The sequence below is a fragment of the Poecilia reticulata genome, chromosome 10 (genome assembly GCF_904066995.2).
Source record: "Poecilia reticulata chromosome 10, P_reticulata-male-v2, whole genome shotgun sequence".
In the NCBI taxonomy this organism is placed as follows: domain Eukaryota; kingdom Metazoa; phylum Chordata; class Actinopteri; order Cyprinodontiformes; family Poeciliidae; genus Poecilia; species Poecilia reticulata.
The window spans coordinates 15,763,354-15,775,808 of NC_088839.1; the positions used below are offsets into that span (position 1 = coordinate 15,763,354).

General features: G+C 38.6%; 2 protein-coding genes across 2 annotated transcripts; both read left to right on the forward strand.

The window, feature by feature from the left end:
* The first annotated feature begins 760 nt into the window (after positions 1 to 760).
* Positions 761 to 4,007, forward strand: LOC145553101 (uncharacterized). Its single transcript, XM_081611711.1, has 7 exons — positions 761 to 871; positions 1,010 to 1,055; positions 1,158 to 1,214; positions 1,303 to 1,344; positions 1,695 to 1,946; positions 2,081 to 2,179; positions 3,814 to 4,007. Exons 2-7 carry the CDS (start codon positions 1,013 to 1,015, stop codon positions 3,903 to 3,905), a joined length of 585 nt encoding a protein of 194 aa, XP_081467837.1. The 5' UTR covers positions 761 to 871; positions 1,010 to 1,012; the 3' UTR covers positions 3,906 to 4,007.
* Positions 4,008 to 5,870: 1,863 nt separating this feature from the next.
* On the forward strand, positions 5,871 to 11,693 carry arl3l1 (ADP ribosylation factor like GTPase 3, like 1). Its single transcript, XM_008420151.3, has 6 exons — positions 5,871 to 6,132; positions 6,848 to 6,991; positions 7,733 to 7,849; positions 8,178 to 8,228; positions 9,040 to 9,225; positions 10,285 to 11,693. Exons 1-6 carry the CDS (start codon positions 6,115 to 6,117, stop codon positions 10,330 to 10,332), a joined length of 564 nt encoding a protein of 187 aa, XP_008418373.1. The 5' UTR covers positions 5,871 to 6,114; the 3' UTR covers positions 10,333 to 11,693.
* The last annotated feature ends 762 nt before the right edge of the window (positions 11,694 to 12,455 follow it).

A 12,455-nucleotide genomic window follows, 5' to 3' on the forward strand; every position in this document is an offset into this window, starting at 1 on the left:
GATTTTTGCTTTCATTTTAAAATGTCAGAGCACATAAACTAAAGAGGAAATGGCAGCAGAGTGCAGCATGTATTCAACGTGATTTTCATCAGATGGACCAAAGTGTGGAGATGTTACTCGCATGCAAATTAAAACACACAAAGACATGTCTGTTAGTTTCTGCGTGGTCACCTTCTCTGTGTGTTGTTTCTTTAAAACAACCTGGTGCTTAAATTGCATTTTTGTGAATTTTTGCTTCATTTCCACTCGTTTGAAGCTGTCTCTGTCTCTACTGTGCATACTTAAAAGAGCTCCAGAATCCCATCCACTCAAAGAAGCAATAAGGAAACAAAAGATAATCTACAGCACTCTCTAGTGGCCGCTCTATAAATAGATGTCTGACTGTGAAGACCAAGTATGTCTTTATTGAGAGTGTGTACTTAAAATTAAGTTATCTTTTGTTAATGCATTTATTTATAAGTAGGAGTATCCTTGATGTGAGTATCTTTGTATGCTATGTGCTCAAGGGAATAGGCCTTTGCATAGAAAAACTTTTTTTTTCTGATAAGTACTCCTGTGTGAGTGCATGTCTCACTTGACCTCACATTTGTCCATTTTTTTGTTAAAAATAAATATACCATACAAAACGTTAAATATTTGAACAAATTTGTGTTAATCAGCACCCAGACTGCGATGTCTGGCTGTCGTCTCCGCCTTGGAAACAGATAAACAGTGGCAGTGTTTGTGATGCCAAGTTCCAGGAATGAAATAATTTGCATCCCTATCTGTGTTTATAATCCGTTCTTCCAAACTTTTTCTATTGCAGAGACCTTTAGGTTAAGCAAAGCAGAGCAGGTCAATGCATAGGTCTGTGCCTTGAGCGACAAACCAGGTAAAATCAAGACATTTAAGCTTTATAATAATGTAATCATGGGCAATATTGAATTATTTATGTCAATGTCACATAAATATAAAATTTACTAGATGTTCTTTGCACTTAAGTCTTAAATTGATCACTTTTGGTTGACAGAGAATGATCAGAACAGGGAGAGAGCTTTTGCTTGGACTTCTTCTGGGTAAAAACTTACAATATTTGGTTATTCACTATTTTGGCGGTCTGGGTATCAAGTATTTCTATTTGACTCTGTTTAATCTCCTCCGTGTTCTATTTTTTGTAGTTTGTGTCTTCTCTTCCTTGGTTGCTGCTGACTGTAAGGGATGTAATATTACAAAAGGTAAAAATAAAAGTTACTTATAGCCAGAATTTCATCAAAATATGACAGAAGTGTTCTAAAGTGTTTCTCAATTATTATTTCTCTGTAGCTTGCTGTGAGAGGAAACCCAACGTCACTGAGTGTTCTAATGGTATATCCACTCTTTCTTACTTGTCTATTTTAAGATAAGAGCTGGGAGTTTTGCATATGATTGCAAATGCTGTAGTTTTAATGTCGTAAGATCAGTAAAGTCAAACAGGTCATCAAAAACATGGTAGACTCAAAATATTAACTAAAAATGTCTAACTGTTGATATTCCTTATAAATTTTGACCACATAGACAAGGAATGAGCTGAATAGCTGAATATCTAGATGTTACTATAAACTGCTAATCAGAAGTAATATCATTAACATCCAGAAGTAAGCCAAACGGTATCCCTCTCTCTTACAGAAGTTACAAACTTTTCAGATCCTGAACTAAACTCTTTTTCTTCCCAACAGTCTTCAAAGCAGAGGTCAATAGTTCTGTAGCCACCATAAAAGAGGGTGATGACGTAACTCTAGAATGCTCCCACAACATCCCTGCTCTGAACCTGAGCTATGGATGGTTCAAGGACGACAAAGATATTGAAGGCAATAACAAAACAATTACTTTGAATCGCGTCCTTTCAAGCAGCAATGGCAAATACAAATGCTGTGTGAAGAACTCATGTGGCAACTGTGAATCCGTCGCATTTGATTTCAAAGTAGAGAGTAAGTAGATGTCATGATTCTACACTGGCTCTCAATTTTCATTTCTTTTTTGTAGGAAAACAAGGTCAAAGGTTTTAACTTTTGATATTTTTCTTGTTTTTGTTCCCTGTGACTCTCCATGTTCTGTCATTCAGACAACTCAATCGTGATCCTTATTGTCTGTGGAGTTGCAGCTTTGGCCCTTATCCTAATAATGGCGGTGGCTATGAAGGTTAAGCTAGAAATGGACAAGAGTAAGAGCTTTATTTGGATTGTTTAATTCTCTTCTTTCTTTTTAAAACATTAAACTGACTAAAGGAGCTGTAGTCTTATTTCAAGAAACATGACTGTAGTCAGCAGTTGCTTAGCATAACTGCACAAAGGCTAAAACATGGGTAAACACCCACACTCCCTCCATGCAAACATAGTAAAATTCCTGGCAGCTTGCTAACAAAGATCTTTTAATAAACTTCTCATGAATGGTGTGTATTGAACTTACAGAGCCATGTGGATTCATATGACTAAAGCCATGCAAATCTGAAAACAACCCCTTACTCTCTGACATTATTTAAAACTTTATCTAAAATAAATTCGTATCATATAGTAGAGATTAAATTACATGGAATTTGAATGTAGCACAAAAATGTCTACAAATGTAGATGTTAACAAATTAGCAACAACAGTGGATAAATATGTAAAATAATGAATATTGCTACACAGAGCTTTTAAACTGAGCTATAACATGTTCCTTTTTTTATATAATTCATTCTGGTCCATAACAGAATTTCAAATATAGTTTTAGAATAGAAAACCGCAACTGAGAGTTGTTCAGACTCTGACCACTAGATGGCAAGAGTTTCTATTATGAGCCAGTGTTGACCGGTTCATCGTTAGCAAGAACTAGTTCTTATGGTAGTTCATTCACGTTAAAATACACACATCGTAAAAAAACACCTATTTAAAAACACCTAGATATTTTTAACTGAGCTCCTAAACAAACTAATTCTTGTTCATTTGTCGTATTTTGTCTGATGTGTTGAAAAAATATTGGTAGATTATGACATCATAAGAAATACGCAAATTGGTTATCCCACTGTTTCATTGGTTGCACCTGTTTCATTTCTGTCTTTTCTTTGCTCACCTCAACATTATTTTATTATTGCTAAATTTCCAAAATGGCTGACAACACGTACAAAAATAGAGACATAGCCATATGCCACCAATTTAAAATAATACTGATGCTGTTTTGGAAAGCGTAAGCAAGCAAAGTTGATGTTTTTGTTGGGTTTTTTTTTTCGTGACCTAGAACATTTGATCAAAGATTTTCATTTTATGCTTCAGATTATTAATTTTACTGTTAATGTTGTCATTTTACAACATTTTGATTGCATTTAAATAAGATAACTCTTAGTTATTTTAAGCCATACCCCAGACTCCTTGCAGCGTTCCCTGTAAACATTATTTCTCAACGCACAGTGTTTCATCTGTGTTATTTTTTTTTATCCTTATCAGTTGGTGAGCAAACATGTTTTTATCATAAGCAGCGTGAGAAGATTTATGACATTTTGGAGTTAACACTCATTTGTCTTTTTGCCTAGAGCTGCATTGTAAGATTAGAGTTTCAATCAGATTTGCACATGTTTTAAACATTAAACTGTAACAAGACCAAACAAACTAGATATGATGTGACAGTCTGATGCTTTTAAAGGTCTGGTTGATTAATTCCTTTAGTTCTGGTCTTACTCAGCTTTGCTGTTTCCTCCCTTTGTGAGCGTTTGTATTTATTTAGAAGAGATGGATGTTATAATGATGTTTGCAGATCTTGAAGCTACGTACTATGAACCTGTTCAGTGCTTATTAATCAGTGTTACCCTATGCCTATTGGCAGTTCAACACAAGGAGAGGAGGAGGCAGAGGGAACAGCAGAGGGCACAAGAAGCACAGAATGCCGGTCCGATCCCATTTGCCCGAGGATACTGAAGAAAATGGCCTATTTCATATAACTGTGATGAATGAATGCTAAGCTTCCTGTCATAATGTACTTCTACTGTTTCCTTATGTAAATAAAACGTATCCAGTTTCTGTTTGTGTCTCTGTTGGCAAATAAGAAATTCAAATTTGGAGAGCACATAATTTTTCTTTTTTTTTTTCTCAGATTATATCTTTCTGAAGAGGTTACTGTCAACATTCCCACTAGATGTTTGCAAAAACCCCAGTGATTAACTAAAATTTGGTTTACAATGTTAATGTGAATGAAAATAACGTAGAGTTCAAATACTGAATGCAAGAGGTGTAAATATAAATAAAAAAGTTAAAAATCTAACTGGAATCTGTCAAAACTTATTTTGATCTGTGTAACGTAATATCATCTGGTTTAGACCCCAAAAAAGGTGTCTCATTGTCATGGTACGCCCCACAAAGAACCATGTCACTGAGAGTAATAACTGGCTCTCAACACCTTCACAATGTCATAGCTGAAAAACATACTGATGTCTTTTGGTAGACACACTTCTGAACTTCTGATTGTTTCAGTCAGTGCTGTCATAATCTAGAAGTGGGAATATCTTTTCACCATAACCTGGCCCCAACTCTTGCAACGAGAATCAAAATAATGTTTTCAAAGTTGTGTTGTTGTTTTTTTTCTCTCAAAGCATATAATTAGTTCACTCAACCACATTGCCGTGGATGTAGACTAACTGTGCAAAAATCCACAGCTGAAGAAAATGTATGTTGAATCTTGTTTAAAGTTATCAGCAGAAGATTTGGACAAACCAGTAAAGTACAGAAAAAATAACACATCAAAAATGTTGTACCATCAGTGATGTTTGGAGGCAAAAGCGTCATGTTCAGGGGTTATTTTTCAGTAAATGGTACTGTCAGACTTCTAACTGAAGGGAGGACAACTGGAGAAGCGTAATCAAACATTTATGACGAAAATCCAATCCCAAATACTCTGCAAAGGAAACAGCCAGTTAGCATCAGACAAAGAACATTAAAGTTGCTAGATTGAGTCAATCAACCGACCTGAATCTGCTTGAAAATCTGTGGATAAAGTCAAAAATCAGCGTATTGGTGAGTTGTCTGCAAAATGTTTAAGATTTGAATACAGCTTGTGTGGAAAAAATGGACAAAATAATTCCTGATCAATACATCCCAACTAGATGAAACCATCAATGCTAAAAAAAAAAAAAAAATGAAGGATAATAATTGTGTTTAACTAAGGTTGTTCAATATTTCTACTGCTAACATTCCACTGTCCCAATATTTATCTTGATCTCTGGGTTACATGGGGTTTTTTGTGGGCCCATTTAAAGCACATGAAAAGTCGATGTGTTAAATACTTATTTTCCCCACTGTATGAATATTTTTCATGACGTAACGCTCCTTCCACGTTGCCCTGTTTAGTTGAGGGAAAAGAGCCTAGAAATGTTTTAATCCAAATACAGGACAGAGATTCCCACTAATCCTCCTGGATGCTCTATTCACAGAAGCACACTCTACACAGAGCAGCTTAACAGTGGCTAGCCTGTAATGGATATATTGAACAATAAATCCATCCAGTCTCCCTCTAAAAGGCAACCATGTGAGGAATCAGACCAACGAAAGCAGAAACAACCTCCTGGTTCAACGCTCTGATTTAACCCTCGAATGTTTACATGTTAACCTTGTTCACACTAAGAGTGTCTTGCATCAACAGCAGTCATATGGGTGATAATTTTATTTTATTTTTTTTTCCAATCTGTGTATGTGAATGGGTTGGGAAGAGCTGTTTATTTACAGCAGGTGGCAAACGGATAATCCAGGTAAAGCCACTGCAAAGTGGAGAGGGAGGGATGGACCAAGGTGCGGGGGGGAAGGGAGGAGGATGGAGAGTGGCCTCTGCTTGGACGGCCAGGGCTAATTCTGGCCTCCTAATCCTAGTCCCGATCCACCCTCCCCCTCTTCCTGCTCACAGTGGCACTAAGGAGCTGTTGACGCCCAGGTAGACATTATCACTTACACACACAACACTTAACCTAGACAAGTTTTCAGAGAAGGGGAGAGGGTAAAAAAAAAAAGAGCAGCGTTTGCAGGTTAATTGTCTGGATAGATACTCCTCTGCGTGATCTGGATTGCTTACACACCCGTGTGAGTGTCACTGGAGAATGTAGCTGCAGCCTGCTAGCCAGGCCACAGGACACACACCAACATGGGAGAAGCTCAGAAGGTAGGTGATCTTGATCTGCCACCACAGAAAGTCAAATGTGAGCTTACGTGTATTTGTTTCTTTAGGTCGGTTCTGACTCGTAGAAGACGAACCAGTCAGGATTTTTACATTTTTGTTCCTCTCACTCTGTATTATTCTCAGTCAGAATGGATTATCCAAGTTCCTCAGGTTGTGTCAGTTCAACTCTGATTGTACCGCTACATTTGTCTCTTTGATGTGGAGTAAATCACCACAAGCGTCGTCTTACAGTCAAGTGTTGAACTCTTGGTGCAAAACTGTCAGCAATGAGGCGGTCCTGCTACGCCAAATAAACTGTTGCGCAACCTTTCCGACTAATCACATTAAGCGAGGTTCTATTATATGAATGGAGCGTCTGATGCCAGCGCTTTTCTAAATGTGGCATCAGATTCATTTTTCTCAGGATGTGGGTTGAGGGGCGGTGGCAGTCACAACAAAACCATGAACATAAGTTGGAAGAAAAGCTTTAACCACAAATCAGAGAGAGGTCAGGGAGGGTTTATTAGTTTACTAATAGAAGTCATGTTTAGTTTTTTTCCATTAGCTGTCCAAGCAGTTTCTGCTCCTTGACTCCCATTACAAGTATAAAAAAGACGTGTTGTCGTGTTACGGGTGTAAACGCAGTTCACTCCTTGCCGTGTTTTTTTTTTTTTTTTTTCTGTCTGACCTCCTGCACCTGACACTCACCACCTCCCAGGGCTTACTCTCTGTCATAGAGAAACTGAAAGGATCCACAGAGCAGGAGGTCAGGATAGTGCTGCTGGGTTTGGACAACGCAGGCAAGACAACGCTGCTGAAAAGCCTTGCCTCGGAAGACGTGAACACCATCACACCAACGCAGGTACGAGGGAACGATTAAGATCTAATAACATGCAGACTGCATGGCCTGCTTTCTTATAACAGAGTCAGACTTTTTCAGTGCATGTAGTAAAAGTATGACAAATGGATGTCATCTTCACATCCTTTAAAAAACCTTTCATGAGAACATAAACCAAGTTCTGATTTGTATCTCCCCAGCACGCTTTCTTGCAAGATAAAACTGATGTTCTCTTCTTTTCTTTTCTTTTTTTCCCCCTATCGTCTCGCTCTGATGCAATTATCTAATCTCTAATGTCATTATCTGATGCCCTTATCTGACTCTTCCAAGAAAATATTGGATGTACTGCCAGGTCCTGGACCATTGTGACAGCTCTCCGGGCAGGGAGGATGTCAACCAGTAAGACGCGGCGACAGTGGCCGTAAAAGTAAATCAGACTTGACACATCAGCCCACTCTTGGCTTGATCCTTCTGGTCTTATCCTCAGATTTGCTCCTCGGCTACCCCTCGGGATAACGTTGTTACACAACTTTGCCAAGTGAAACACGGGGAGAGATGTTATGAAAATCAGCTGCGGATTAACACGCCGGTTGTGTCTTTCTAAAGCACGCGTCGCTCTCTCACCGACGCATAACGTGTTTGTAGCTGAGAACGACAAAGCAAAGAATACTTTATTAGTGATGTGTTTCAGGAGGTTTCCTCTCCGCTTTGCATGTACTTTTGAATAATAGGTTGTGACACTTTGCTCCCTGTGGTTTCTTCCAGGGCTTCAACATAAAGAGCGTGGCCTCTCATGGCATGAAACTCAATGTTTGGGACATTGGAGGACAGAGGAAGATCAGACCATTTTGGAAGAAGTACCTGGAAAACACAGACCTCTTGGTGAGCAATGTTAATTTAACTCAACCCATTCTTACGTTTCCAACACCAAACAGTTTGTACATAATTACTTACGAAGGCTCATAATGTCCAAATGAAAAACAGTGTGTGTTTTGTTCGTTTATGATATTACGATTAATGGTAACGCTAGCAGTGTTGCAGATATTTAGGATGAAAGGGAAATCCACCACCAGACTGTCAGCAATGAATGCCGCATATAACACATTCTAGTTTCTTAGAGACTGCATATTGTTGACAATAAAATTCATGGTGATGCTATTAAGAGAATAGACAATTTTTTATGTTTTCTTTTTTTTTTTTTTTTTTTTAGATTTATGTTATTGACAGCGCAGACAAGAAGAGGTTTGAGGAAACGGGATTGGTGAGCTTGGAAATTCATTTTGATTCCCACCCCACAAAAAAAAGAAGCATCACAGTGTCTTAAGATATCGCGTTTGACTTTTCATGTGTATTTAAAATTCCTTGTTGATTTTCAAGCGGTTTCTGCAAAACCCGTGTAAGATAATCATCTCAGTTTGCTTAGTGAGTTGCCCATTTTTTAACTGAAATCTTTAAAAACCTGAAATACAGAAAAGAATATCAACACAGCAATATTGTCTTGTCTTAATCTATGATGTCCTCCTAATTTATTGATAAGGATGATAAGGAATGGAAAAAATCAAAAGTTTACTGTTAGAAAACCTGCAGCAAAATTGTTCTTTGTGAGATCATGCTACTGCACTGAATGAGGAAAGGTGGAAGATGCTGCTATTGTAATAATTACACCGACTTGAAAGCATCTGCTGGGATGTTTCGAACTCTTAAAACTCACAATGACAGAACGATTTCAGAAAGCAATATTTCAGTCATTCTCTGACTACAAAACTATGTCATGTCTGACTATACAAAATTATCTTGTCACTTTCATGCATACCCCGTTTTGTTTGCTGTCTTATAACACGAAGTCTGACTTATCCATCGTTGAAAACTGTACATTTGTTCTGGCAGCTTAAGGTGCTTTTCTAATTATATACCAGGATGAAAGCTAGCATAACTTTCATCCCTAACCAAGGAACTAAAGATAGTTATCTGTGTTTAATTTACCACTTTGGGATCGGTGATATACTTTCAGTATTCTACATCAAACATTTTACTTTGACAGTCTGCATGACTCACAAAAGCTGTTTGTGCAGGAACTGTCTGAGCTGATCGATGAAGAAAATTTAAAGGGCGTTCCGGTGCTCATCTTCGCTAATAAGCAAGATCTGGCCACAGCGTCACCGGCTAGTGAGATTGCTGAGGGGCTCAACCTGCACACATACCGGGACCGCGAGTGGCAAATTCAGGCATGCTCGGCTGTTTCTGGGGAGGGAGTTCAGGTAAGGAGCAACAGCTGCTTATTTTCTGACACATTACAACCATAAATGTCTCTTATCTCATCGGGATTTTATGGGACATAAAGTCCAAAACATAAAGAAGTGAATATTTGTAAAGTGGAATTAAAATAGCACACAGTTTTCATAATTGCGCACAAATTCGAATCAGGGTTAGGTTACAAATCAGTGCCAATAGCATTGAACTTACTACCGAGTTCTTTTCAACCCATCGTATGAAAACGCGAAGAGTATCTGCAAAAGCACAAACACATGAAATATCACCTAAACCCGGAGACTGGACATGGAGGGCATTAATCAGAGAGACATTTGTATAGAAGGATAAAGTGTTGTGCTCAGATGAGACCAAAGCAGAACTTTTTTGTCGTGGAACACGGTAGGGGCTGCGTCATAATGTGGGGACACGTCAGCAGAGTTATTTGGAGGATTACAGGGCAACTCTAGAAGGAACCCTGCTACTGGAAAATGAGACGGAGGTTTCCCTTCTAGCAACAGCAATTTTAAACTGTTAGGATTAAAGCAAACTTTAGACCTCAGTGATATTAGAAGTTTGTGATTAGACATGATAATCTATGTTGACAGCGGCTTCCTGTCACGTCTGACAGCAAATCTTAATTTGCAGAGTATAATGAGCAAAAAATAAATATATATTTAGATGTGCAAAGCTGGCTAACACATTCCTAAAGAGATGTTTAGCTGATCGCAGCAACAGATGGCTCTGCAAAGTATTGACTAAAACAAGGATGAAATCAAATATGTGCCAGTTTTCAGATTTCTATTTGTAAAACTATTTTGTTTTGAAAACTGTTTGATTTTCCTTCTACATGCCAATTCTGAGCAACTTTCTATTGGGCAGTTATGGAATATCCATGCTAGATATGTCAAAGTTTGCGGTTGCGATGTTGCAAAATGCATAAAAGGCATGGCTACTTTTGCAAATAATTTTAGAATAAACATCTACTGAAAAATCAGGACAACTCTGTTTAGACACTTGCATAAGAGTAATTTGAACACACACAATTACTGTCTTAATTTTGCCAACAGGACGGCATGAACTGGATTTGCAACAACATTGTGAACAAGAAGAAGTGAAGACCAATCCCAAAATAACACTGACCAGAATGAATCAGAGCACCGGCGTCACAGAATGTGATTTATATCTTTCACTTCATCTAATTATGATGCATTCAGCTGACCTCATAGATTGGAATGATTCTGTTTTTATGAATTTTTATTTTTATGAATGTTTTACAAACGTAGTCAATATAAAGAAGAACCATAGTTCTAATAAGTATCAGTGTTTTAAGTATTAACATTGTTTGGAAATGAAACATTTTGGCTTCATCCCAAAAGATTCGGTTGAATCTGTCTGCGTTCCTTAATGCTGCAATTACCAAGGAAAGTGTGTAGCATTGCAGCAGCAGTTTTTGTGTGGGTGTGTGTAACGTGCATATTTTGACAATAAAATTAGTAAATTCTGCTGTGTTGTTACTTGTTTGCAGATTAAATCTGTCCCTATGTAATCAAAGTGTCTTTACATTTCACTTAGCACAATACAGAGACAGGAGGTACAATCCTGTAAAAAAAAAACAAAAACAACTGTCACTGATGGACAGAAACTCCATTAATGTCAATGTACATACTTCATTGTGAGACAATTACAAGCTAATCTGACAAGTGCTAACATTTTTGCTGTGAGATGGAGACAAACTGAGCAACAGAGATGGAGACAAACTGAGCAACAAGACTTGCAGAAGAGACAGCTTAAAATTACACACTTACGTGGCATAGCAAACAAGATATCAAATCGTAATGGCATAGCAGAGCAAACAGTGCAGGAAATTACACACAGAGCGAGACTGAGTAATTTCGGCATAGGCTCTTTTCCATGAAACGTTTTATATGTTAATTTTGGAACCATTACGTCGCAGACTGCCCGTCTTGCAGCACCGTTTCTGTCCGTCATCATCGGCTTTCGCCGAGACGGCTTGCCACACGACACCTCTCGCTTCCAGCTGTGAATGCCGTTTGTTCCTCAAGCGGAAATGCAAATCCTCTAACAAAATCTGAGCAACTGGGAGGGAGAAGACCTGCTTTATTTACGCTCTTTGTGAGATGCGGTCAGACCATTGATTTTTTTTTCAGAGCTCTGTCTTTGTCAGCTGTCTCTCCTGGGAGGATAGCCGTCAGAGACCCTCCAGGCATTAGGGCCTAAACACTCCTGTGATTATTCCTCATGTTGTGTTTTGTTTGACTGACCTTGGTGTGTGCTAAGTCCTTCATTCACCCTCCCTTTTTTTTGGCTCTTCCTAACTGCATTTGGATGTAATGGATCCTTTGTTTCTATTGTGTAAAGCTGCAATTAACCACCTGAAGCCACTCTGAAATTAACAGCTAGCGGGGTCCATTCTGTACTTTTACACATTAAATTGCCCTAATGAATACTTTCCTCATTTTTGTTGTTATTTCTTGAATCTTTTGACGGAGAGCTTTAGGTTTCTCAATAGATGTTCACGAATTTAATGATTTTCTCCTTGCAGATTTTAATCTGAGACAAGACTGAACATTTTTAGTCCTCAGTTGCCTTTGAGCACCCCCTGGTACTTCACCGGGGGGTGCCGCACCAATTACAAGTTGTGAAAAATGGATCATTATGGTAGTTTGAAGGAGGCAGACAGCTAAGGCACTGGGGGAGGGGAGGTAAGCTGGTATTTTGCAATGTGCATTGAGGTTTTTTTTTTTTTTTTTTTACTAACAGGTGGCTGCACCAAAGGGTCCGAATAATCTCTTAGCCACCAAGGAATCTGTTTGCTTTTATCCTGTACCTTCTGGTTAGGCAAAGCTTTAATTCCTGACAGTGTGTCAATAAATTATAGGCTTCACTGAAGGCCACGTTGTTTAAGCTTTCACTTTGTTTGTGCTTTAACTATACTCATCTTTCTTTTGTTAAAAATGATCTGCATATAACTGTATATCATGAATGACAGCATGTCGAGGGGATGTGATGTCACTGTCTCGCGGGTGGCCCCTAAGTCTGCGTTGCCATGGCAGCCCTCCCTATTATTCCTGGTCCTCCAGCCACCTCTCATCTCCGTTGCTCTCCAGCCCTCCCTCTCGTTTTTTTCCCCCTTCATTTATGATACTTCCCGACCTGTGCTCACCAAAGCAAACCAAGAATCCTGTAACGGAAAGACTGAGTCCGGCGGTGCGGCTTC